General features: G+C 42.0%; 1 protein-coding gene across 2 annotated transcripts in view; it reads left to right on the top strand.

The window, feature by feature from the left end:
- LOC145417333 (cysteine protease ATG4B-like) overlaps window positions 1–26,146 on the top strand; it is a 387,500-nt gene extending 361,354 nt beyond the window's left edge. For both annotated transcript variants that reach the window (XM_080286013.1, XM_080286012.1), the window contains one exon: window positions 25,513–26,146. In XM_080286013.1, coding sequence (XP_080142139.1) covers window positions 25,513–25,577 — 65 coding nt within the window. In that variant the 3' untranslated portion in view covers window positions 25,578–26,146. The remainder of the gene's footprint in view (window positions 1–25,512) is intronic.
- The last annotated feature ends 867 nt before the right edge of the window (window positions 26,147–27,013 follow it).

Genomic DNA, 27,013 nt, shown 5'->3' with positions numbered 1-27,013 from the left:
TCTCGTTTTCCTGCGCTATGGTCCATTCCTGTAATTCTTTAATTACTGCCCATACCTTTTTTATCTCGTGGACATTCCTCTCTGCTGTTTTCACTACACCTGCTATTCATGTTTGGTTCAACTTAATAATTCCATTTCCCACATCTTCTTCAGAGGAGCCCTCAAACTCTCTATCGCCATTTGTAAACAATGCACTGTCCCTTTCCACCATGATTCAACCATATGGAGACTTTCTATTTTCACTATATCTTGTTCTTTTTATGATCGAAACCCCGATTTTTTTAACTACTGTCTGATGGGACCACCACTCATGCACTCATTAACATAATCACAAATAGGCTGGTCTTCTTTTCGTTTCTGATTCAGCGATCATTCCCCCACGATCCAGGAAGAGCTCTGTCTCTGTCGGCGACCTGTGTGTGTGTGTGTCTGCGTGCGCACACGCACACGTGTACAGTACTTGTGCATGCGTGTGTGTATGTTTGTATAAGTGAGTGCATGAGTGAGTTTGTGAGGGTAAGAGAGAGTTTGCTTGTGCCTGTTTGTTCTTGCCTAATTGTATCTTTACAGGAATGAGTCAAGCTCGTACTGTCCTGTGTCTTAAACCATTTGTATCGTACATGTCCTTAAATTTATGAATTGTTTTGGCACTTACTATTTCATTCAGTAGTGCATTCCAGTGATCAATTGCCCTGTTTGGGAAACTAAATTTCTTTATGTCTTTATTGCCTCATTTTATCCAGTTTTTTGCAGTGTCCTCTTGCAGGTGCATCCCCATAGGTTATACAGTATAATCATTTATGTCTATTTTCTCCTTCCTATCTATCTATCTATTGCCAGATGCCTCAATCCTGTTCGTTCGGGGTGGCCACAAACGAATCGCCTCCAAGTCGCCCTGTCCCCCGCCATTTCACTGCCCCGCTCCCAACTCACACCCCCCTTTCTCATATACCTCTCCACCCCATCCCTCCATCTCATCCTCAGCCTCCCCCTCCCTCTTCACCCCTCCACCTCACACACATACACTTTCCTCGTCAGTATTTTGCCCTCCATCCTCTCCACATGGCCAAACCACCTCAGTGTGTTCCTCATAACGCTTCGTATCACATCCACATCCACACCACAACGCACCTTTATATCCTCATTCGTCAGCCTGTCTCTCCATGTGACTCCACAGGCTCCTCTTAAATAACTCATTTCCACTGCTCTCACTCTTGACTTGTGTCTTTCCAGCAACTTCCAAGCTTCACTTCCGTACGTTAGAGTTGGTATCACAATACTGTCATGTAGTAACTTTTTCACTTCCATGCTCACTTCCTTGTTTCTTATCACAGCTTTCAAGGAACCAGCAACCTTTCTTCCCTGCTGTACCCTTTCAAGCACTTCACCCTCCAAACCTCCATCCTTACTCATCACACAACCCACGTACTTAAACGTACTCACATTTTCCAATTCCTCACCATCCAGCCTCGCTGTACATTCACTTACTTCACCTCTCTCAGAGACCATCACTTTACTCTTCCCTACATTCACCTTTAGATTCCATTTCTTACACACTCTCTCAAACTCATCCACCAAGCCTTGCAGCTCTCCTTCGTCTTCATTCAACAACACAGTATCATCTGCAAACAACAGTACAGGGAGTTTCCAAACACTACCCTCTCTCACCAGGGCCACTCCAACATCAAATACCCTGCCTTGTACATCTTTTATTACCCCATCCATGTACAGATTGAACAACCATGGAGACATGACACTTCCCTGTTTCAACTCAACCTTCAGATAGAAAAATTCACTCAGTTCACCATCCACACGCACTGCAGCCCTAGCACCATCATACATACTCTTCACACCATTCAGCAACTTCCCATCTACTCCATATATTCTTAATACTTTCCACAATCCTTGTCTATCCACCCTGTCATATGCTTTCTCCAAATCCATGAAAGCCGCATACAACTTCTTTCCCTTCTCTAGATACTTTTCCACTAAAGATCTAAAAATGAATATCTGATCTACACAACCTCGTCCCTTCCTAAAGCCTCCCTGTTCTTCTCCAACTAATTCCTCTGTTCTTTCTCTAACTCTGTCAGTAAGTATCCTACCATACACTTTTCCTGTTATACTAAGAAGACAAATGCCTCCATGATTACCACACACTTCTTTTTCCCCTTTTCCTTTGTACAAGAGAATAATTATACCTGACTTCCAATCTTCTGGGACTCTACCTTCCTCCCAGGCCAATCTGCACATTTTCCACATCCATTCTACTACTATCTCTCCCCCATGCTTCAGCATTTCACCACACACTCCATCAATTCCTGGGGCTTTCCCCAATTTAACTTTCTTCATTGCTTCCACAACTTCTATCCTAGTGATTTCTTCCTGTCTTCTCACCTCCCTCTTTCTCCCAGCCATTCCCCTGATATGCATTTATATAGCATAATCATATCTCTCCTTTTCCTTCTCTCCTGTAGTGTAGGTAGATTAAGTTTTTCTAGTTTTTCTTCATAGCTTAGATCCCTTAAGCTTGGTACCCATCTTGTAGTGGCCCTTTGAACTTTTTCAATCTTATGTATGTGTTTTTTGAGATGAGGACTCCAAACTACTGATGCATACTCCAGGCTTGGTCTGATGAATGATGTTATTACCTTTCTTAGCATGTCTTCGTTTATGTATGTGAATGCTATTCTCATATTTGCAAGCAGTGTATACATGTTCCATACCTTCTCACTGATGTGGTCAGCCGGAGATAGTCTGTTATTGATAATCACACCTAGGTCAGTCTCTCTTTCTGATGTGTGTTGGGTTTTACTTCCTAACTTATAATCCCAGTCAGGTCTTTTTCCATGTTTACCAAACTTGATTACATGACACTTGTCCACACTGAATTCCATTTGCCATGTATTGCTCCATTCATGAAGTTTAACTCTTCTTGTAGCTCTTTACAAGAGTCTGCATTAGTAATTCTCCTTTGTATTTTTACATAATCAGCAAACATATTTAGATAGCTTTCATTTCCAATGTTGCTATCTGTATCATTTATATACACTAAAAACATAATTGGTGCCAGCACTGAGCTCTGTGGAACTCCACTAGCCACCTCCCTCCATGATGAGTAATTTCCCCTTAATACTGTTCTCATTTTCCTTTTTTTGAAAAAATCTTGCATCCAACAATACAGTTTGCCTCGGATTCCTCCTTGATGGTACAGTTTCCATAAAAGTCTTTGGTGCGGTACTGTGTCAAATGCTTTCTTGAAATCTAAATAGATACTGTCCATCCATCCTTCTCTTTTCTGTAATGTTTCTGTTACTCAGTCATAGTAGCTTAACAGATTAGTAACACATGATTTTCCCTTTCTGAAACCAAACTTACTTTCTTTTACCATATTGTGCTCTTCTAGATGATTTTCCCAAGCTTTTCTTATCAGCTTTTCTAATACCTTGCTTACAACACTGGTTAGTGATACTGTTCGGTAGTTGAGTGGATTTTGTCTATTCCCTTTCTTGAATAAGGGAACAATGTTTGCTTTCTTCCAAATATCAGGTAGCTTACCTTGTCCCAAAGATTCATTGAAAATTAAAGATAATTCTTTACTTAACTCCTTTGCACATTCATGTAGCACCCAACATGAAATTTCATCAGGACCATTATACGATGGGAACAATTCACTACAACGATGGATCATCTGTGACTCAGTGAACAGCAAACACGCAAACGCAACGTAAATTGTCCCCACACAGTTGGCGCTGGACAACACACACTCGTCCACCAGTCCAGCCTCATCAGCCAGCCAGTTTTGACTGTGATGAATGAGAGCTGTGAGGCCCTTACTGTCCCTTAGCCATGGAGTCGGGACAATTTGTCGTCACAACAATAACAAGACAATTCGCTGTCATGACTTTTTGCCCTCAGGACGATTCCGTGCCGTTTATTTATGTATCAGTTTATTTAGCAAGTACACTAGTTTTTGAATACTTGTACCTCTTCAGAGACGTTTTAAAATATACCCAGGATGTTGTTGTACCAATGGAAATTATGGAAGACAGCCATAGGTGACACTAGAATATAATTCAAAGTCAACTACAGCAAGGTGGAAACAAGTTAATTATTGTCTAAATGTGCAACTTGTGATATCCAAAGTCTATGGTATTGAATGAACATAGACTTTAATAGATCCCCCTGAAAATTAGTTATTAAAGTATCAGTTTATCAATAATAAATATACTTATAGAATGATGGGGAGTCACCCAGAGTGCGAATTGTCCTGACAGGGAATCGTCCATATTTTGACGGTGAATTGTCTGACGGTGAATTGACTTTACGGCGAATAATCTGCGAACCACATCAACAACCCTACTTGCATCAGTAAAGGTAAGAACTACAGTATACTGTAGTTTTCATGCTTTGTCCTCTTTATTCATTATTAATGTGTTACTTTAAATATTTAAACATAAGGATATTTCATGTATGTGAGTGCTGAGGTGTGTGTATGTGAGAGTTTAGGGCAGGTCCGAGAACGTATCCCCATTGACTCCATGTTATAATGGGCTCGCTATACTATGGGGTTTTCAGGAATGGAACCCCCATCGTATAACAAGGGGTTACTGTACTTCAGTATTATGAACACCATTGACGATCTCTCGCTCCACCTCTTCTCTACTTCGCCAGGTTGGCAGAAATGCCACCTTCTCGGCCTCCTAGTCATTCACGTTGCTGCCCAAACCGAGAAGTTGGCATCCCTGGTCAACAGTTCAGGACAGTCCATCTCCATGTCCGACAGACATCCAGCTTAATTCTTCCACTGGCACCATCTGTCTACCATTGTCAGTATCCTCCAGCCAGAGAGCTTTCACAGAGTGCTCTGGTGATGTTGAGCTCATTCTTTCTGAGCAGTGCCACCCCATTTGCTCAGTTCAGTGTTATACAGTTCCTTCTCATGAACACCAACAGGAACCAGCCAGTATTGCTAAGATGGTCTTTGTCCCTTGCAATCTGCCCCATATGGTCATCACTGGGGGCACTGTTCTCCAGGTTTGCCAGTTTCCTCCATCTCTTCGCCAGTGCATATCTTGTTGGCACTTTGACCACCCTACTAAATACTGCCGATCAACTGCAGTCTGCTCCAGCTATGTGCTGGCTGGTCACGCTTCCTCGGACTGTTCTTCCACCATCCGGTGCTGCCCTAACTGTCAGGGTAGGCATTCTGCCACTTACTGGCAATGTCCCATTTATGTATTCGAGACAGAAGTGTGTAACATCCACTAGAAAACTACCCTCTCCATTCGTGAGGCTCATTGCAAAGTTCACTGCCTGGGGCACCATCCAACCATTACATATGCATGCCTAGCCTGTCCTCCTCCCTTGGTGTTGCCAATCTCCAGTTCCTCTGGTGTCTCGGCTTCTGTCCCTGTCTTTAATTCTTTTTCTGCTCTTGCTTCTCTTCCCAATTCTTACCCTCCCCTCCTTTGTTTCTTGCCTCCTCCTACCTCTGTATCTTCTCGGTCCTCTCGTCTGTCATCGTCCTGCAAATAAAACGTCTCACATTCCTGGTCTTTCTTCTCCAACTTCTTCTGTTTGATCTCCCAATGTCCCTCACATTCCACTTCTCCTCCCAGTACCTCATCATGTCTCTTATCCACCTTTCAGCACTCTTGGGTCATCTCGTTGGTGTCCCCCTGTCCTGTTTTGTCTCCCTTGGATACAGAGACCATTCAAGATATTGCCTCCTACATTCACCATACTTCCTCCATGTTCTCCCTTGTTTATGTTGACATCCATCCACCTCTCTTTTCCCTTCCCCCTACTTCTATTCCTCTCCCTTCTTCTGAACCATCCCCTCCCCCCAACACTATCTGTCCTCCTCCCTCTGTTACTTCTGTTTCTTCTTTCTCTTCTATTCTTTTGATCCTCGATCTCCCTATGCTACCCAGGCATCCTTGCCGTGACTCATGTGTGTTTGCCTCCTTCTTCCCAGTCTTAATTCTTGTTTCTCCCTATGGCCCTTCTGCAATGGAATATACACGGTTTTGCCTCCCATCGTTCTCCCTTACGATACCTCATATCCGTTCATGATCCTTTACTTGTATCTTTCCAAGAAACTTTTCTCCATACTTCCCCTGTTCCTATTCCAGGTTTTACTTTTCTTGGTTCTGTTCCTCCTCCATCAGCTGCTCTTCTTATCCACAGCACTATTGGTTTTGAACCCCTTTCTGTTTCTTCCTCTATCCCTCATGCTTCTGCCTCTCTTTTTCTTCGCCGCTGGATCACTGTCTGCTCTCCCAATTTCTCTCCTATTCCTTTCAGTTTTTCTGCCTTTTCCTCCCTACTTCTTTCATTTCCTCCTTTGATTCTCCTCCTTGGAGACATCAATTGCCTTCATACCCTTTGAGATGACCCGGTTGTCATCCCCCAAGGGTTGCCACTTTGAACAGTTTCTTTCTTTGTCTGATCTGTTTCAGCTCAGTACTGGCTCTCCTGTTAACTTTGACCTTCATACTCGTTCCTTTTTCTGCATCGATGTCTCTTTGTTCTTCTTTTATTTCCCATGACTTCCATTGGTCGGTTCTGGATGACTCTCTTTTTAGTGACCACTTCCATATCAATCTTCCCCTGATTTCTTTCTGTCTGGCTCCTCATCCTCCCTGTTGGCAGTTCCATGCTGCCAACTGGACCTTCTTTTCCTCTCTTATGGTCCCCTCTTTACCTCCTTCCTCCTTTTCTTCACCCCATGAGTTACTTTCTTCTTGGTCCTGGTTTAAGGAGCTGCCCTTACTGCTATCCCAAGAAATACCAGACCTCCTACAGCTAAAACTGTGCGGTGGTGGACTCCTGAATGCAATCATCCCTTCAGATTAAATTTGCTGCCTAGAAAAGCTTTCGCCGTCAACGATCTATACCGGACTGTCTCTTAATATTTCAGAGTACGTCTACGGCCTTTTGCCATACTAGCCATCAAGCCAAACAGCACAGTTGGATGCCTTTTGTTTCAAGCATTTCGGTGGACAATCTCATTGCAGCGTATTGGTCTCGTATCCGGAGAATCTATGGTAAGCTTATCCCGCCTCAGGCTCCTGTTCTTTCTTTAGATGGTCATTCTGTAGTTGATGCATCCTTGGTTGCTGAAGCTTTAAGTAGTTATTTTAGTCTTGTAATCACAGGGTCCCACCTTCCTCCAGATTTTCACCATCTTAAGTCTCTTTTGTGAATCTTTCTCGATTTCTTTTACTTTATCTGCTGAGGGGGCTATTAATGCTCCTTTCTTTCTTCGTGAGTTGTCGCCTGTTCTTCAGTTGTGTAAAGAATCCAGCAAAGGTCTTGATGGTATTCATTGTATTATGTTGAAACATCTCTCTCACAATGCCATGTCTGTACTTTTAATCCATTACAACAGAATTTGGTCTGAGGGTTTCTTTCCTCCAGCTTGGCATGTGGCAGTCTTCCTACTGGTTCTTGAGCCTAGTAGAATAGGTCGTCATCCTGAAGACTACCATCCCATTGTGCTGACCAGTTGTTTATGTAAACTGCTTGAGCATATGATCAGTTGTCAACTTATGTGGTACCTTGAATACTGTTGTCTTCTTTCCCCCTTACAATTCAGATATCGCAAAGCTCGTAGCACTTTAGATCCTCTCCTTCGTCTGGAGTATTTTATCCGTTCTGCCTTTTCCCTTTGCCAGTCTGTCATTGTATATTTTTTTATTTGAAAAAGGCTTACGATACTACATGGCAATATCATATTTTGCGTTGTCTTCATTCCCTTGGTCTTCGTGGTGGCATTGGTGTTTTTTTTTCAAAATTTCCTTTCCCTCCACATCTTCCATGTCCGTCTTGGTGCCCATTTCTCACGAGCTTCCCCCCGGATTGAAGGCGTCCCCCAGGGCTGTGTCCTTAGGACTACCCATTTTCTCACTGCCATTAACGGTATTGTCTCTTCCCTCCCTCCCCCTGTTTCTACCTCTCTGTGTCAGTGATTTTGCTATTGACGCTGCAGATTCAGATCTCCCTTGTCTCCAATCTCTTATTCAATCTGCCATTACTGCAGCCTCCACTTGAGCCACCACTCATGGTTTTCGTTTCTTTCCCTCCAAGTCTAATGCAGTGTCGTTTACCCATTCCCGTACTATATGTCAACCACCTCTTTACCTGTGTGACGTCCCTCTTCCTTATCGATCTTCTGCAACCTTTCTTGGTCCAGTCTACATGGTTGAACTGGAATGCCCTTATTTCTTTCCTTCATTCTTCCCCTCTTCCTTGTCATCATCAACTACAAGCTCTTGTCTCATCTTTCGTGGGGCGCTGATCACACTTTGCTTCTTCATCTCCACTCTGTCGTAATTCATTTTAAACTCGATTATGGGTGCCAAGGCTATTCATCTGCCTTTGCCCATACTCTTTTGAAACTTGACTCCCCTCATCATACTGGCCTTCATTTAGCCATAGATGCATTTCGGTCAACCCAGGTCAAAAGCTTTTGTGTCAAATTGGGCCTTCCTCCCCCCGCTCTTCTCTCGTCCTTCTTTCCTTACAGTTAAGTCTTATGCATGTCTGCTTCAGTTTCCTTCAGATAAATTGCTCTGCCCTCCTCCCTCTCTCCATTGTTCTTTTCAGTCTGCTTCTCATCTCCTCCTTCCTTTCTCCCTCTGTGTTCCCGTTCTTCTTCAGTTTGTTGGTTTCACCTTTCCACCCATTCTTCCCCTTCATCCTGTTTCTTTCCCCCTTGGCTTTTACCTCCTCCAGTGGTCTGTTCTTCTTTTCTCTCTTGTTCTTGCTCTCTGCTCTCTCCTGTTGCTGTCTGCTCCCTTTTTCTTGAACGCATGTCTCCTCATTCTTCTGTTATTCCTATTTTTACCAATGGTTCCAAATCCCTCTGTGGTGTTGGTTTTGCTGTTGTCTCCCCTGAGTCTTCGTTTTCCAGTTCCCTTACTTCTGTTGCAGGTGTTCTGACAGCAGAACTGTATGCTATTCTTTACGCTGTGAAGTCTCTGTTTCGTTCCTCTTCCTCCTCTTTTGTTACCTTCTCCAGTTCCCATAGTACACTTTCTTCTTTACAAACTTCTTCTTCTTCCCATCCCCTTGCCACCCAAATTCAGGACTGGCTTCTCTGATTTTGTGTGTGTAAGGAGTCAATTCAATATTGCTGGGTCCCTGGTCATGTTGGAATTGCCGATAATGAACGTTCAGACTCACTGGCTCATTCTGCTGCTGTGTTTCTCACATCTTCTCCTCAATCCATTCCTGCTCTTGATTGTTTTCCTGTTCTTGCCTTTTCTGAGGCCTTTGGCCACTTCCTGGAACTCCCAGTTCATCAGTAAGCTTCATCTTATTAAACCTTCTCTTCTTCCTTGGTCTATTTCCACTCATCCCAGTCGCTGATGGGAGACTGTCCTTACTCGTCTTCGCTTGGGTCACACTTGCCTCACTCACGGTCACTTAATGAGTGGTGACCCCCCTCCACTGTGTTCATACTGTAACTGTCCCTTGACTATCAGATATCCTTTTCTCGACTGCCCATTCATACTTCGCGATCGTCGCCCTGCTGTTCCTTTCCTCTCATTTTTACCCTGCCCCTCGTTGCTTACTGTTTTCCATGGTGATTCTCCTAATCTTTCTGTTTCTAATATTACTGTCTTTCTTTCTGCTCTGTGTATATTGCATCTAATATGATTATCTATTCATTGCTGCCTTAGTGCCACATGGCCTTTCTAGGCTTGGTGCTATTTTTTCTCACTTTTCATTCATCCATTCATTCACAGGTGTCAAGTAACAGATCCATCATGGATTTTAATGTTTATTTACAATTTTACACACAGTTTACAACTATAAGATTCCTTATAAACAATGATTCATTTGTTTATTCATTGCATGATGTGTTGTGAGAGAGAATGCGTGCAATGCAAGCTGAGTGACTGTTTCTGTTACGGCACTCAACCTTGGCTTCTTGGTGCTGAGTGCTACATGTCATGCTGAACATCCAACAGATTTATGCACATAGTTTTTATTTAAAGCAGACACAAGAATCCATTTTCACAAAGATAAGTGATCACAAATGACACCAGCACAGCAAGAACCTTTCATGCTAGTACAAGATATGTTTCCATTGTGAAACCCAAAAGTGTTCCAGATGGCACTCTGTAAACTCCTGTTGGATTGTATTATTGCTTCTCAAATTGATGAGATCTTCTTTGATATTATTGTCATCATTAGTATCTTTCAAATTCATCCATAAAAGATGTTTGATCCAGTTATCATAGGATTGCAGCTTTCCACATGAAAAATAGCCGTTGAATGAAGTTTGGAGCCTTTGCAGATTCACAGCAATATTTTAAACAATATCAGGTTACAAGAAAGCATCTGCTGTAACTATTCCTGCAGGAGGTGGAAAATTTACTAAATTTCCTTTCCTCACACTTTTAATCCATAAAGCATTTTTTTTTTCTTTTTTCCTTCCTTTTTATTTATTCCCCCCCCCCCCCAGCTTCTCACTGGTAGTTGCAGTAGTGAGTCCCCTTTCCTGCAGAGAGTGATTTGAGCTCATTGAGTGCTGTGAATAAGTCAGCCCTATGTGGAAGTATTTGAACAAATTCAGGAGCATCAAAATATTCATCCAGGTCTTGTCCCAACCCACAGAGAAACTGCTGAATTTCATAGCACAACTCAAACACACAAGGCAGCACATGACCAAGTGACAGCCACCTCACTTCTGTGTGGTACAAAACCACAGTGTGTTCCTGACCTATTTCATTGCAAAGCATCTGAAACAGTCGATTATGCAGAACATGATTACGAATCATGTTCACAACTTTCACACAAACATCCAAAAATTTTCCTCTGGTTTGGAGGCAATGATCTTGTTGAAAGTGCATGGCAATTAAGAAACAGTGGGTGATCTTCATGTCAGGAATTTCTTTTGTCATTAATGCAACAAACCCTGAAAGGTTGCCCAGCATGGCTGGTGTCCTATCTGTGCATATTGGACCAATCATATTGAGATGGACTTGGTGTTTTGTGAAGAACTCCTTGATCACATTGAGCACATCATTAGCTTGTGCAGGTGTTGTTGGTGACTAACAGAAGAGAAAACTTTCTTCTTTTGTCCTTTATGAAGCAGACCACAAATAGTAACTGACAGCAGTTTGCTACAGCTGTTGATTTATCCGCCTGTAAGCTAATCTTACCGACAACAGTTTGCTACAGCTGTTGATTTATCCGCCTGTAAGCTAATCTTACTGACAACAGTTTGCTACAGCTGTTGATTTATCTGCCTGTAAGCTAATCTTTACTGGACTAGCGTTAAAATCAGTGACACCATACTCCAGATATCCTGACTCATATTGATAATTTGTTATTTTAGTTTTTTCTTTGCTGCCTTACCATGAACAATGTTTGCCATTTCAAGGGCACACAGCTTAATCAGTTCCATGCCAATTGTCTGGGCTTTCTTTGACTTAGCAACTTGGAATGCAACTTGATAAGGAACAAGTAGCAAAGGCTTCTTTGTTGGTGAGAATTAATTTGTCGGCAATGTACTGGCAGTCAAACCTGGCTCAGTTGTCCTTTAATGTTGTGATGTTCCTTGCTTCCCAGGTGCCATATTTGTTTGTGAAGTGTTCATTGGGTTTTAATGGCTTCAGATTCAAATTTGAGAACATGATACTTGACAGGATACATGGGGATGTTGTGTACCATCTTTCTTCATAACATACACGGAGCCGTATCAGACATAGTCATTGATATGCTTTTATTTTTTCAACATGTTGAAGACAAATCTAGAAAAAAGAAATAAAGTAAATAAATAGATAAGTAATAAACTGATAAATAATACATGACTGTATAGAAGATATGATGTGATTCTGAGGGCAAGATGTGATGGAATGACAAATATACCATTGCAAGTCCATATAAATACTGTACTTAGAAAAGTGAAAGGGTTTAATCTAGATTTCATATGTAAAAATACTCAAAAGAGATCTCACTGGTGCACAACATCACTCCTAACTTCAGACCTCCTGGGAGCAGAGGGAATGTTTCCATTATCATTCTTGTTGACTGTTTATGTGTGTGTGTGTGTGTGAGCTCCATCCTTGCAGTAATTCACCCCTAGTACTAACAAGGTCATACTTGTACTCACCTGCTGTCACCTGCTGTCCCTTACTCAACATAGCACACCACAAAATGAAATATGCACACCATTATAAATTAAATTACCTTATATAATCATGTATTTATTGCCCATTAGGCAATATTAGCACATTCTGTATATTAAAATTAGCTCTCAGAACATAAAATTCATTGTTGTGGTCAATTGCATTACAGAAGTGATAAAAAATACAGCCTCACTTTATTCTCTACTCTCAAATGGTGAACCACATATGAGGACAGCATCCTCACACCTCTGATAGACCCATCTTGCATTCCTAAGGGATGTGAGCACCCCTAGTTAGGATACCCTGTTGTAGAGTGACTTTGTTTAATGAGCAGAATACCAATGAAAATATAATCTCTTTGAAGCAAAGGGGACTGAGGGTAGGCAGATGCCATAGTATAGATAATTTTAGGCTTGGAGACATCAAAATCACTGAAGGCATTTATGTGGAAGAAAAATCTCGAGTCACCTTTAACCCCTTAACTGCAGGGCGTCACTTTCGTGACGCTTGGGAGCAAGGGATCATACCGTGGGGCGTCACTTTTGTGATTCTGTGTTATTTTGGATTCGCCCAGGCTTTCAAGTGGTGGCTTGTATCATCTATCAGTACTGCCAATGTCCAACACTAGTCAGCACTCCTAATCTCATCTGTACTCCCATCCATTGTTGATAATTTAGCCGTTTCTCCCCGTTCTTGACTCCCCTCCCTACCCCCCCCTCCATTACCCTATCCTCTCGCCTGCCCGGCTGTGCTACGGTAAGTAAATCTTCCCTGGAATTTTCCACTGTTTTCATCCATTGAAATAAGCCCTATGCCCTATTCTTATACCAAATAATATATACACAAAAGAAATAAGGTAAGTGATAGTGCCATACACCTGGAATTGGCTAATTATCACCTGGCAACACCTCACGTGCACTCGTTTGCTAATTTTCGCTGTTTATTTCCCCTTGAAATATGCCGTATAATCTATTCTCGTAATAAAAATATATACAAGGAGGGAAGGGAGAAGCTTAAGTGATATTTACATCCTCCTGGAACTACCTAATTTATTATGTATTGTCTAGATTTCCTGCCAATCATTTCATAGCGTATATATTAGCAGCTTTCACCACGCTGACATTGGCAGCACTGCACTCCCCTAGGCAGGCCACCACTGTTCACACTGTATTCAGTTTACTGTCGTCTTTCAAGGTGAAAGCACGTCCGATTCGCGCGTGTCAAATTCCGCTGCTTTTTAGCCCCATGCAAAGGGCCCTGTGACCTCTACCCCCTACTAAACCTCGTGTGGAAAGAGGTAAAGGGCTAAGTGACTGCTGTGGAATGTGAACTGGCTAATTTGTCAATGAAAATGATAGAGAGTGACTACGATCCTTCTGGTGAGTAAAACAGCGGAAGTGGAAATGTAAATAATGTGTAAATAATGTGTAAACAGCAAGTGACAGCAGTGAATGTAAATATAAGTGAACAGTGGAAAATAGTTATATAAGTTACTGCAAGTGACAGTGCCTAACACAGTGTAAATAAAGTAGAAATGTAAATAATGTAAATAAAATAGAGAATGTAAACAGAAATGTAAATGAGTAGTAATATAAGAATACGAGTATATATACTAGGAGTAATGAAAGTGAAAGTTTCACTCTAGCATGTATGAATACTATGAGTTTTGAAAGTGAAGGTGAAAGTGACAGATTCACTCTCAACGCTAGTATACAGGACGAGAAAGTGAATGCTAGGTATTTTACTGAAAGAGATATTGAATGCCTACAGTGACAATAAACTACTATTACTGAAGGAAACTTATGGATAAAGACTGTAGATATATATAAGTGTTATATAGTTATAGAAATATAAATTGTGAGTGTTTGTATGAAGAATAAATGACAGAACACCAGCGGCGAACGATTGGAAGTGGGAAGGTCATACGCACTCGTAATTTTCATTGCTTTCACTGTTTTTTTTTTTTTTTTTTTTTTTTTTTTTTTTTTTTTTGAGTATGGATTCAAAACTATTTGAGAATCATAGAATAGTGTTTCTAGTGATACTATCAGGCTGTGGTAATCATATTACGGGTTGTCGGGAAGTGTAAAGTGGAGACTTTGTTACCCAACTTCAGAGGTCTCCACAAGTCCTACAGTACTCGATGAAGGCTCAACAAACATCCCAGGAGAAAGCTGAAGGTATGTGCTATATGCATATTTAATTTTAATATTCTAGGACTAATAATTGATTTTTGGCAAATATTTTTAGAGTCTGTTGGAGCGCGAATATGCCCGCGGAACATGCAAGTGAAAGCAAAACAAGCCCACGGTTTAGGGGTTAAGATTGGAAATGCACTGCGTGCATAAGGCATGTCCATCACTGACTAAGCAGTCTAGCACTAGATCACCAGGTGCCTTTTGTGGTGAAGGAATCAACAAAAGGAGTTTATTTGTTAGAAACTCTAATTGTGAAAAGAATTTTACATGTTCATATAATATTATCATACCTACTTTGTAAAAGTAAACCCTAACTAAGCAGTATGGCAGCCATCTTGGATTTATGCAAAATAATGTTAACCAGGAGCCTGTGGAGTCACATGGAGAGACAGGCTGACAAATGAGGATATAAAGGAGCGTTGTGGTGTGGATGTGGATGTGACAGGAAGCGTTAGGAGGAACACACTGAGGTGGTTTGGCCATGTGGAGAGGATGGAGGGTAAGAGATTGACGAGGAGAGTGTATGTGAGTGAGGTGGAGGGGGGGAGAGGGAGGGGGAGACCGAGGATGAGATGGAGGGACGGAGTGGAGAGGTATGTGAGAGAGAGGAGTGTGAGTTGGGAGCAGGGCAGTGACATGGCATGGGAATGGGCGACTTGGAGGCGATTTGTTTGTGGCCACTCTGTACAAGACTAAGGCATCAGGCAATAGATAGTTAGATAGATGTTAACCAGTTAATATGTTTCTTGTTGCAACAAATTTTCCTTGCACAAAAACAGTATTATGTGCTTTCAAACATCTTAAAGGTGTTACTTATAAACTGTTTTGTGGTAAAAGTAGGATGTCAAAGCTTAGCTGCCATATTAGTTTTATGCAATTAAGCACACTTCCTCTGGCAGATTTGGATGCAGTTTCAATATGTTTTTCCGTAAGTTCTTCTGAAATGCTGAGTGAAGAGAAAAAACATCGTATTACAGTTTGCTCAAGGCAAAACTGCATTTTGACTGAACTAGTACTAGTGTGGGCATTTTTATGATGTCAGTAGGTCCTATGAAATATCAGTAAATACTCATGCAATGAATTGAAGGTACAGTAATTACTGGTGAACTGTTCCCTTGCCCTGCCAAGGATTGAACTTGCATCATATCAGACAACAGGCCACTTTTCTATCAGAGAGGTATGCTGTAGTTCCTTCCATCCTTTTAATCAGTACCTTTGTCATTGCAGTTGGATGGTTATGTATTCACACATTTCTGTTTGTTGTTCATGTACAAGACGTGTAAAAAAGTTGGTATCAGGTTTCAGTGTAATCTGGTGGATAGATGGGCATTGGGTCAAGGAAGAGTTTACTATATTTTGAGGTCAACCCAGATTCAGATGCAGGATCAAATTATAAGTTTTATTGGCATTGGCAAAGGTATGCGCTCTTTGAGATTGTGCAAAAGGGCAGACTAAGACAGTGTAATTAATTGTCTGTGTAAGACAGAAAAAGTATTCATATGGCTAAAAAGAGAAATTACAGCAGTAAATCATGAATGTCATTAGTGTTAGCAGTGGTATGTGCAGTCTGAGTGCTTTCTGTTTAGATATTGAGTTAGTATGAGATTGATGATAATGATGTGAAGTGGAGAGAAGTTGATACAGTAATCCCGCATATTTCGCGGTAGTTACGTTCTTGTAACCCCCGCGAAAAGTCAGTTCCGCGAATACTCTATTAACAATTGAAAACTTGCACTTGTGTCCACCATGCTGCCCATCACACAGTCCATGTCCATACTGATTGCGAGACAATTCGCCGTCAGACAATTCCCCGTCAAAACATGGACGATTCCCCTTCAGAACAATTCGCCCCCTGGACGATTCCCCGCCATTCTATAAATATACTAATCAATACTTTCATCAATATACTTATTATTAATTAATCAATACTTTAATAACTATATTTCAGGGGGATCCAGCAAAGTCTATGTTCAGTAGCGTAGGTTCTGGATATTATTTATTAGTTGCACCTTTAGTCAATAATTAACTTGTTTCTTCCTCGCTGCAGTCGCCTTTGAATTATATTCTAGCGTCACCCATAGCTATCTTCATTAATGAAGGCGAATTGTTTTGTGTTTGTTGTGACTGCGAATTGTCCCGAAACCTCCATACTCATCCCGAAATACCTTCTTACAAGATTGAAAGCACATACTCCATTATGAAGGAAAAACGTAAACACCGTACTGTAATACACAATTATCTACACATTTATTAACAAAACAGTACAAAATAAAAAGATGCATTAACTGGTGATAGCAAACACTCGCACGGTCGTTTCTTAGCTTGTCCAGTAACACAATTTTCTCTGCTAAGGTCATAACTTGATCGTTTTGTCACTTTGGAGTTCTTACTAATTGTATTATTAGCCTTTGGTGAGGCTGGCTTATGTCCTGGGGCCATGTGGAAAGCAAGTGGGAGGCAAGAGGCTCATATCATAGTGTGGTTACAACCACAACAGCCACTTAAGGCAGTCAGGCGTGGACTGAAGAATGCGAGGCAGAGAGCAGTGTTGCCATATCCAAACAACGAAATTATGCTAGGGCAATGAAAAAATTATGCTAGATTGAGCATATTTGTTCCAAGTAAAAAATGAATTATACTAACTTGAAGCTAAATGATAAAATTCTATACATATTCGTGTAACATATTAATTATGTATTGTTTACTATGAAAATATTAAAATGAACCTACATACAGTAAGAGGATAAATATCGGTATCTACCCATACTGCTTTTTCCCACGAAACTTACGTTTTTCTGATGGATTTTGATGTGATTCGTTCGATTTTGAGCATCATTTCCGTCGGAAATAACCAGATTTTGAGATATGACCCCCCCCCATCCCCCTGAAATAATGAGGGATCTTTGGGGAATCGGGGGTTATAGGGAGGGGGGGAAACACAGAAAATGGTCATTTCCGACTGAAATGAAGCTGAAAATCGAATGAATCATACCAAAATCCATCGGAAAAACCTAGGTTTCATGGGTAAAGTACAAGGCTCAAACTTATCCTAACCTAACCGAACCAAACCGAACCTAACCTAAAACCTAACCTAACCTAACCTAATCCAACCTAACCTAACCTAACCTAATCCAACCCAACCAAGCCCAAACTGAAAGTAACCAACTATTCAAACATCTTCTTACCTTATTCGTCTCTCTCTCTCTCTCTCTCTCTCTCTCTGATTTGTAGCTTTTATAAAATTATTCTAAAAATATTCCATTCCATTCTAAATTATGCTAGAATGATTCTAAAACTTCTAATATGCTAAAAAATATTCCAGACTCGAAAATTTGATCAAAATTATGCTAAAAGAATAAAATTATGCTAGATATGGTAACACTGGCAGAGGGGCCACGGGAAAGGGACAGAGGGTGGCGTGAGTTTACCGCGCTACAATTGGAAGCTGCGGGAATTTCATTTTTTTTTTTCTGTATATTCAAGGATATTTTTGTTGAACTTATTAATGCTAAGAAAATCCGCGAGAGGGCAAAACCGTAGACAAAAAACCCGCAAAAAATGCGGGATTACTGTATTTTAGTTTACAGAGGCAGTGGTGGGGACATGGAATGTGAGAGGAGTGAATGATGAAGTGAAAGAGAGAGAGATTGTTTAGGTGCCTGAGGATGCAAGAGTGGATATATGTGGACTGACTGAAACTAAATGACAAGGTGAAAAGGTGAGAGAATGGGAATACGGTTTAGGAATATGTGTGGGAGTTAATGAGAATGAGAGGGCAAGAGAGGGAATATGTCTGATGATAAGCAAGAAGTGGAAGGAGAATATAAGAGAGTATGGAACAGTGGGTGCAAGGATTGTATGGATGAGGATGAAAGTAGGTAAACAAGCATGGGCGATTGTATGTGTGTATGCGCTGACAGAGGATCGAGTGGCAGGAGTGAAAGACGAGTTTTGGTTAAGTGTAGAGGCATGTATGGACAAATTTGAGAGGAGTGAGAGAGTGTTTTTGATTGGAGACATGAATGGCAAAGTTGAGAATGTACGAGTGAATGGAGTGGTTGGTCAGTGGGGTGTGCCAGCTGAAGTAGATGGGAATGGTAGTGCTTTGGTGGACATCTGTGCTGGTAAAGGGTTAGCAATAGCTAACACCTACTTTCGGCATAAGATGATCCACAGATATACATGGAGAGTCATGAGGAGGATGGATGGTGAACTTGTTGAATGAAAGGCAGTGATAGACTATGTGTGTGCCGATGAGCGAATGAGAAGACAAATGTTGGATGCAAGAGTGTGGAGAGGGTGGGGGAATGGAATCTCGGACCATCACTTAGTGATGGCCAAGGTAAAGCTGCAAAGAAAATGGTTGAAGAGACGAAGAGGAAGACAGGAGGAAACAGCTCCTGTGAGAAGAGTGTAGAAGTTGCAAGATAGTGAGAAAATGGCAGAGTATAAGAGCATAGTGGAAGAAAGATTGGGAAGGTATGAGTTAGAGCAGATGGAAGGGATGGAAGACGCATGTAAGATATTAACGGAAGAGATAGGCGCAGCATGTGAGGTGGTTTGTGGAGTGAGGAGGAGATGCAGGGGTGTGCATGGTGGAATGATGAGGTGAAACGAGCTGTGGAACAAAAGAAGAAGGCATATAGTGAATGGATGGCAAGTAGAGGTAGGGGAGAAGATGAGAGAGAGAATAGACAGGTATATGTGAGAAGGAGAAGAGATTGGTGAAGGAGAGTAAGAAGAAAGTGGATGAAGAATTTGGGAGGAATCTGAGTGTGAAATGGAGGGAGAGTAAAAAATTGTTTTGGAAGGAGGTAAAGAAAGTAATAAATGTGAAAGGGGAAACAGTAGGGAAGTGAAAGATAGGAATAATAGATTGTTGGTGGAGAAGAGAGAGAGAGAATGACGAGATGGAAGGAGCACTTTGAGGATTTGTTGAATGTAGAGATTGAGAGCAGTGCGAGTATAAGTGGTCGGGGAATGGCTGGGAGAAGAAGAGATGAGAGGAGGGAGGAAGAGATCAGTAGGGCGGAAGTATTGGAAGCAATGAAGATCAAGATGGGAAAGGCCCCAGGAATTGATGGAGTGTGTGGTGAAATGCTGAGGTATGTGGGTGAGATTGTAGTAGAGTGGATGTGGAAGTTATGTAGCTTGGCTTGGGAAGAGGGAAGGGTTCCTGAGGACTGGAAATCAGGTATAATTGTTCCTTTATACAAAGGAAAAGGGGAGAGAGAAGTATGTGGTAACCAGAGGGGTATTTGCCTTCTTAGTGTGACTAGAAAAATATATGGTAGAATACTCATTGATAGGGTTCGACATATAACGGAGGAGCTAGCTGGAGAAGAACAAGGGGGATTCAGGAAGGGAAGAGGGTATATAGATCAGATATTTGTTCTCAGATGTTTAGTGGAGAAGTATGTAGAGAAGGGAAGGAAAGTGTATGCTGCCTTCATGGACTTGGAGAAAGCATATGACATAGTAGATAGGCAAGGTATGTGGAAGGTTTTAAGAATATATGGAGTGGATGGGAAATTATTGAGTGCTGTGAAGAGTATGTACGAAGGAGAAAGGGCTATGGTGTGAGTGGATGGTGAACTGAGTGAGTTCTTTGATCTCAATGTGGGAGTGAAACAGGGGTGTGTGATGTCTCCATGGCTGTTTAATATATACATGGATGTGGTTGTAATGGAGGTGCAAGGTAGGACAGTGGATGTGGGGGTGGCTCTAATGAATGAGGGTGAGATTTGGAAGATTCCGGTGTTGCTGTTTGCTGATGACACAGTATTGTTGAGTGAAGATGAATGGGAGTTGCAGTTTTGGTGAATGAATTTGGGACAGTGTGTAAGAAGAGGAATCTGAAAGTTAATGTAAACAAGAGTAAAGTTATGGTGTTTGAGAGGAATGAAGTCACAGAGTGTGCAGTGAGGTTGGATGGTGAGGATATGGAGAATGTGAGTGCATTCAGGTACAGTACTTGGGTAGTGTGATGAGTAAGGATGGAACTTTGGGGGATGAAGTGCTTGAAAGGATACAGCAGGGTAGGAAGGTTGATGGTTCACTGAAAGTAGTGATGAGAAATAGAGAGGTGAGTATGAAAGTTAAGAAGTCACTGCGTGATAGTATTGTGATCCCTACCCTGATGTATGGAAGTGAGGCATGGACCTTGCAAGAGGGGAACAAGTCAAGAGTGAGAGCAGTGGAAATGTGTTACTTGAGAGGAGCATGTGGAGTGACATGGAGGGACAGGTTGACGAATGAAGAAGTGAAAGAACGTTGTGGGGTGGATGTGGATGTGATTGAGAGAATTAGGAGAAATACACTGAGGTGGTTTGGACATCTGGAGGGAGTGGAGAATGAAAGACTAACTAAGAGGGTGTATGTAGGTGAGGTGGAGGGAGGGGAAGACCGAGGATGAGGTGGAGGGATGGAGTTAAGAGGTATATGAGGGAGGGGGGAGTGAGTTAGGGGGACGGTAGTCAAGTGGTGGGTGACAGACCGGCTTGGAGGCGTTTTGTCTGTGGCCACCCTTTGCGGGATTAGGGCATCGGGCTATAGATAGCTAGATAGATAGTAGTTATTTCAGTGTTTTTTTTTTTTTTTTTTTTTTTTTTTTTTTAATGAATGCATGCTAATCAAGATTTCCCAACCAGATAGATTCATGGGAGATAGGATGGTGATGGTAATCATAACGTACTTCATTAGTATAGCAAAGACATTTAGGGCTTTTATAACTGGTCAACACCAGATATGTTTATGGAGATAGGGAAATGAAGTGTACAGTCCAAGCTGTCAGCTGTATGCAACTGTGTTACGTCAGGTGACAACTGATCATATAGCAATTGATTGTATAGTGATGCCATTATAACGAGTTCATTGAGGGATATTTTTGGGTCAGGGGTCATCCACTCAAAAAGTCTAAAAGCAGGTTTCGACTCACCTTATGCGATTTCTTGGTTGGGCTGAATCGTTACCCCCCCCAGGCTGGGTGACAGCTGTTATCTCTGGGCACTCACTCGTATCGCCAGGGGCAGGTAATGAATGATGGAGGAGAGCTGTCAGGCAAGGCAGTGGGAGAATGATGCAGTGAGCAGCAGGAGAGCAGTCTGGTGAGATAGGGGGAGAGAGTGGGCAGGGTAGCTAGGCAATGAGGGGGAGGAGGCAGGCAGGTAGGCAAAATGGAGGTAGGTGAGGTACAGGGTGAGTTGATGTTCCACTGGTGGAGGGCCTTGACTCCTTGCATCCTGGTGGATGGCCTTTGCTGGAAGTATGATGGTATGGTTGTTTTTCTCAGTGCCCTTTTCTTTTAGGAAAGTAGCTTGCCGTACATACAAAGATCCTTTTCAGTTGCGTAGCAGGTAGCATCATTCTTGGCAGCATTGGTATATTTCTCTTGGATAATGACATGACCTGGTCCATCATTGCTGGAAATTCCTTTAGTGTCCCAAGGTCAAGCATTTGCCCCAGTTCCTCCTCCTCCTCCACTTCCTGCACGTGGGCTTGCTGGTTCTTCAGTTTGATGAGGCCTTTGGTAGGACTCCATTCTGTGGCTGTGAAGCACCTCCTGGAAATCCTCCTTGTCCACATCATGGAACCTTGCCATGTGGGACATGTCCTCCACCAAAGAGAGCCCATGGAATAAGTATATGCACTCAAGCCGCAGCTTACACCAAACCCCATTCAGAGGGAGGTCTGTCACATCTGTCACACAACTGTGATACTATCAATGTTTTTTCTTTTCTCAGATGGCTCTTACTGAGTCCCTATCTCGAGAGTCACTGGCCAACACCAGCTGTTTCATGGTGCATTGCAGGCCTTGAACGTTGCTATTACTTCATAATCCATTGTTTGGAGTAAAGTGCTGATGTTGAGGGGCAAAAACACCACCACATTATGATCAACCTAATCTTCCATGCCAGAGGGCATTCTATACCACCAGGAGAAACTGATTGGCTAGATTATTCCTACCGGCAAAGTCCCAGAGCATGGGGGAGGAGAGCGAGTGACACATCAGTGACAGAGGGAGGTGGTATGCCCTGCCTTGGGGTTTTACTTCATATTGTCCCAGAATTCTCTTTCACATACCCAGTTAGTGCCCTAGGATTCTCCCCGTGGTAGACTAATAATGGCTTCAGTTTTAGGTCACCCTCAGCATTCCCTCACAGGAGGAGCATCAGACGGTCCTTCACCACCTTAAAAGCAGGCACATGCTTCTTCATTATATCACTTATGAAAATCTTCAACATTACTTTTCAAAAAAGTCCAGTTTTATACTATAAACACTTTCTCTGATCTACTTTTAGAGTAGTTCCAGAAACTTTTCAGCCACCATATAGCACTAGTTGCCTCAACATGCAGCACTACATTCCTCAAGCCAGCATGAGTCTTGAGTGCTGTCTTTGAATGACTCCTTTATCTCTTCCCCCATCCTGTTCTTCAGATCATTCCACACGGACAGAGACTTGGCACAAATAAAGCTCATCCCCAGAAACACTGGAAACACTGGTTCTAGTTCTTTATTTAGAATAGCTGTTACATCTCCTCTTTGGGAGAGTCCCTGGTCCTTGTCAGCCACTTAGCAGTCAGGGATTATACCTATTTTCCAGCTGCGAGGACCACTTCAAACTTCTTTACAATGATAGGGGCAGTTGACAGGGGCAGCTTAAGAGCATCAGCAGTCTTATTGGCCCTTTATCCAGCCTTATATTGCATCACTGTCTAACTTAACATCAAGGGAAAGGCATCACCTTCTCCTCTTAGCCTTCACTTCTACACCCTCGCCTCCACCATGCTTTCCACTTGGGCCTGTGGCCCTGTACCCTTGTCAGATATGATTCTTAAGTTTTAAGATACAGTAATTCACAAATAATTTTTGCACTTCCTACTTAAAATCACACACAACACTATCAGTCACACACTTGTTCTGCAGTATCATAATAGCAATGGTGGTCTGATGGCGATGCACATGCAAGAAGACGGTGTAACCTGATGCATGCAGGGAGAGAGAGAGTCACTGCAGTGAGACTTGTGACTGCATGGGCAGGCAGTATGGGAACTTCAAAGGGGGTGGCAAAAAAAAAGGAATGTGTGCAGCTGATTCAAAATAGGATTCTGTGCATGTAAACACCTGCTATCCATCTTGGTTCAAACACACGACTGTTGGCATGTGTTGCCACACAGATGCATGGGAGCCTCTTAGGGGGATCGCTCAAGTAGTGTATGCAAAGATTTGCAGTTGCTGAGTGCTGAAAGGCAGTAACTTCTTAATGATCACATAAGTAAATGATCGCAAAGCAGTCACTCATACAGTGAAGCTGGAGTGTACTGTATTGGATTACAAGTGGTGATGTTTAAGGGTACAGTACCCTCGCGTCCAACACGCGTTAGTCCAGCACGATTCGGGTCCAGCACGGAGAGCAATTAATTAGTATTATTTAATACGATTTAATTACTGCAGCACGAGTGTGTTAGCATAACACGCACAGAGCTCCGAGAAGTGGGCGAAATCCGCAGAGTTCACTCTAGCACGATCACCCCCGGTCCAACACGGTCATACTGGACATTCCCATGATGATGATAGCCAATGAAAAACTTCTGATCAAGTAGCCTTCCCCGCCCGCTATCGTGACGTGATCATGATGCCGCCCAATTAAAAACGCTTTTGGTGTCACGTGATGTTTTGTTTACATTTCTCCCGCCACAGCGCCACTCAGTCGCATAATTGCATTGGAAGGTGCTTTTTTCTTGCTGCATTTTCTGCCCTTGTTACTGCATTTTACCCTGCTCACGATGTCTAGGAAGCCGTCTGAGAACCCCAAGAAGCGTCGGTACCTCCCTCAGGCCACCAAGCTAGAAAGCATCGAGAGGAAGAAGAAAGGGGAGAGGAAAGTTGACATTGCCAAAGCCTACGACATGAATGAAGCCAACGTGAGGATCATAATAAAAAACCAAGACAAGATCCTGGCAGCCGAAGGCTATCACACGGCACTTCATACCAGGTTTGCTGAGGATACGATGGTAAATCGGAACGGTAACATGGTAAAATTGCCAACGATACCACGGGCATTTGGAATTCATCTGGATGGATTCCTGCCGAGGATACGACGGGCAAAACAGTGTGACCAAAACCCAGGCGACTCGACAGAGAATGTATCGTACTACAGCATTGAACATTTAGCCTGATACTGAATACATATTAATATTTTAGAATAAATATCAATCGTTTTGAAACCCTTCTCATCGGCGTGCGTACCAGTTTATAAGCAAAGTTGCTTCTCCTTATTCTCTACCGAGTCAGCGACAGCGATCACTTTCCACAGTCATGAGACTGGGCTCTGGCAACAGTGTGAGAAGCATGCACTTTGCCGAGGATTACAGAGTGCTAGGACAGGCGGAAGCAGGACCTTCCATGGCTGTGGACGAAGATAGTGATTCTGAGTGTGATTTCGAAGGATTTATGAAGGAGGTTGAGGAGGAGCAACAGCCATTACCCGCTAGTGACGCCAGCAGCCATCCTCCGGGGACCCAGTAGGACTAACTACAGCCTTGGATACCACCTTCCATTCCCAGCAAGCCCACCAACACTATCCTAAACGGTTAGTTATCATTCATAGCACAGTACCATTTATTATAATTACAATAGTACCAATATATATATAGGTATATGGTAGGTATTTAGGGTGACTTTTCCTAGGGTTGCTGACATAATTCATTTTTCCCCATAAGCTCTATTGTTAGTCCAACACGTTTTTGGTCCAACACGTGACCCATGCATGACAATATTACCGTGCTGGACGCGAGGGTACTGTATATGGTGAGCCTTCTGGTATGTGGGTAGCCGTTAGCATCCTGAGAGTAGTGTTTCTCAGCCTATGCCCTGGACCTGTATTCTCTTTGGCTTAGGAAGCTCCCAGCACCTCCTCCATACCAGTTTATTTCTGCATATGTCTTGCTTACATTGTTATCTGTGGAATTATGTCAGACTTTGCTGTTAGAAGGATATAAATAACATTTAGATAAATTTCATACATAGTAAGGAAAATAAATTGCCAAGGAAAAGTTGCAAGAAATCTTCCTAATCACACAAGATACACAGTATAGGCTCTAGTCACATGCATTGGGAAAAACAACAATAATCTATGAATGTAACTTTTTTTTTTTTTCCCCAGGTATGGATCTGGAAGACCACTATCTTGAATCAGATGATGATGAAGAATTTGAAGTCCTACAGTGATGGTTTGGGCAGCATGGAATGGTTGTTTTTGTTATTCTGCTTTTCACTTATCATGTACAGTCAGTCCAAAAATTACTGCATTGTTCTCCAAACAGTAACATTGCATGTGTGTGAATGCAGTTCTTCAATGCCTGGTAAAGTTTTATCTCCAGTTTGCAGTGTTCATTCCTCCATAGTTCAACATTAACTGTGTATGTTTGTATAGGTTTGGCAGAGTTTTTGTATTTAAGTGTAAATTGGTTGCTTATCCAGGCAGATGAATACTTAGTAAGTGAACATTGCAATGTAAATGACTAAATGATACTCCTTTATCCTCTTAGAGCCACATTTTTACAACTGAATACAGAAGTGTGGACAAGGCACCCCTCCCCCCCCTTTTTTTTTTTTATATCATATAGTGACAGAAAATGTCAGACCTTTCCATGTCATTGCTAACAACACTTCGTGACGGGTGCAGTCTGATCACACTATAGTCTCAAGAGTTGATGAAATGACCATCAAAACTAAGGGTCTTGCTTACACTTCTGCACACTTAGTTTTAATAATATGATCATTAATGTTATTACTTTTACCAGAATTGGTGCACTTTCTTAAAAAAAATAGTGGGGAGATTTTTTGTGTTATTGGCAGTTATTAATTATCCTTTAATCTCCTGATGTACAGAAACCAGTCTGTCTGCGTTCAGACTTGATCTGAAGTTTCATACGTCTGTCTCATTTGCTGATTTTTTGAGTACAGTATGTGTTGGCATGTTGATGAGGGTCTGGACATAGGATCATGTGAAGCATTTACCCCTTGTTCTCACTGTTGTCTCTTTCTAAGTTCATTTTGTACTGTAATTTGTCAGTTTTTATTTTATATATTGTAAAAATATGAGTATGTTGTGAGTGGATGAAACATATATATGCTGGTATTGCATAGGTTTTAAATGTTAGAATCTGCTCTGTTATTTAGCAGTAAAAATCCTAATTAATCCTCTTCAAATCTTTGATTGAGCAGTTATCACTATATTTGTCTCTGAACAGGAGCTCCCCTGAAGATCATTACTGGGTATGTGTAAAGACATGTTACCAACCATTACCTCACTAAAGTAAACCTTTGCTTACAGAGTTCAAGTTCCAGCAACTGAACTCTGTTGACTGGGTTTAGTGTCTTGGTACAAAGTCTGATGCTTTGTTTGCAGAATCATAGTTTACTGTAGGGAAGACTAGTCTGCCGTGATGCATTCAGGAGGTTTACACTTAGTCAGCCCCTTTGAGTTATGTGAAGGCTGGTGTTGTTCAAAGTAAGTACAGTAAACTTCTGTACACATGGTGAGAGCAGAGGTGGAGTGGTCATTTCTTCCATGTATAACTAATGTTAGCAGTTACAACGAATGTGTCCTAATTATTACATTCCTGTGACATGTATGCAACTGTTGAATTTTCTGTACATAC

The sequence above is a fragment of the Coenobita brevimanus genome, chromosome 110 (genome assembly GCF_032717465.1).
Source record: "Coenobita brevimanus isolate Jiangsu-jjx chromosome 110, ASM3271746v2, whole genome shotgun sequence".
In the NCBI taxonomy this organism is placed as follows: domain Eukaryota; kingdom Metazoa; phylum Arthropoda; class Malacostraca; order Decapoda; family Coenobitidae; genus Coenobita; species Coenobita brevimanus.
Note: the sequence above shows the minus strand (reverse complement) of the source record. Positions and strands in the feature narration are given on the sequence as shown.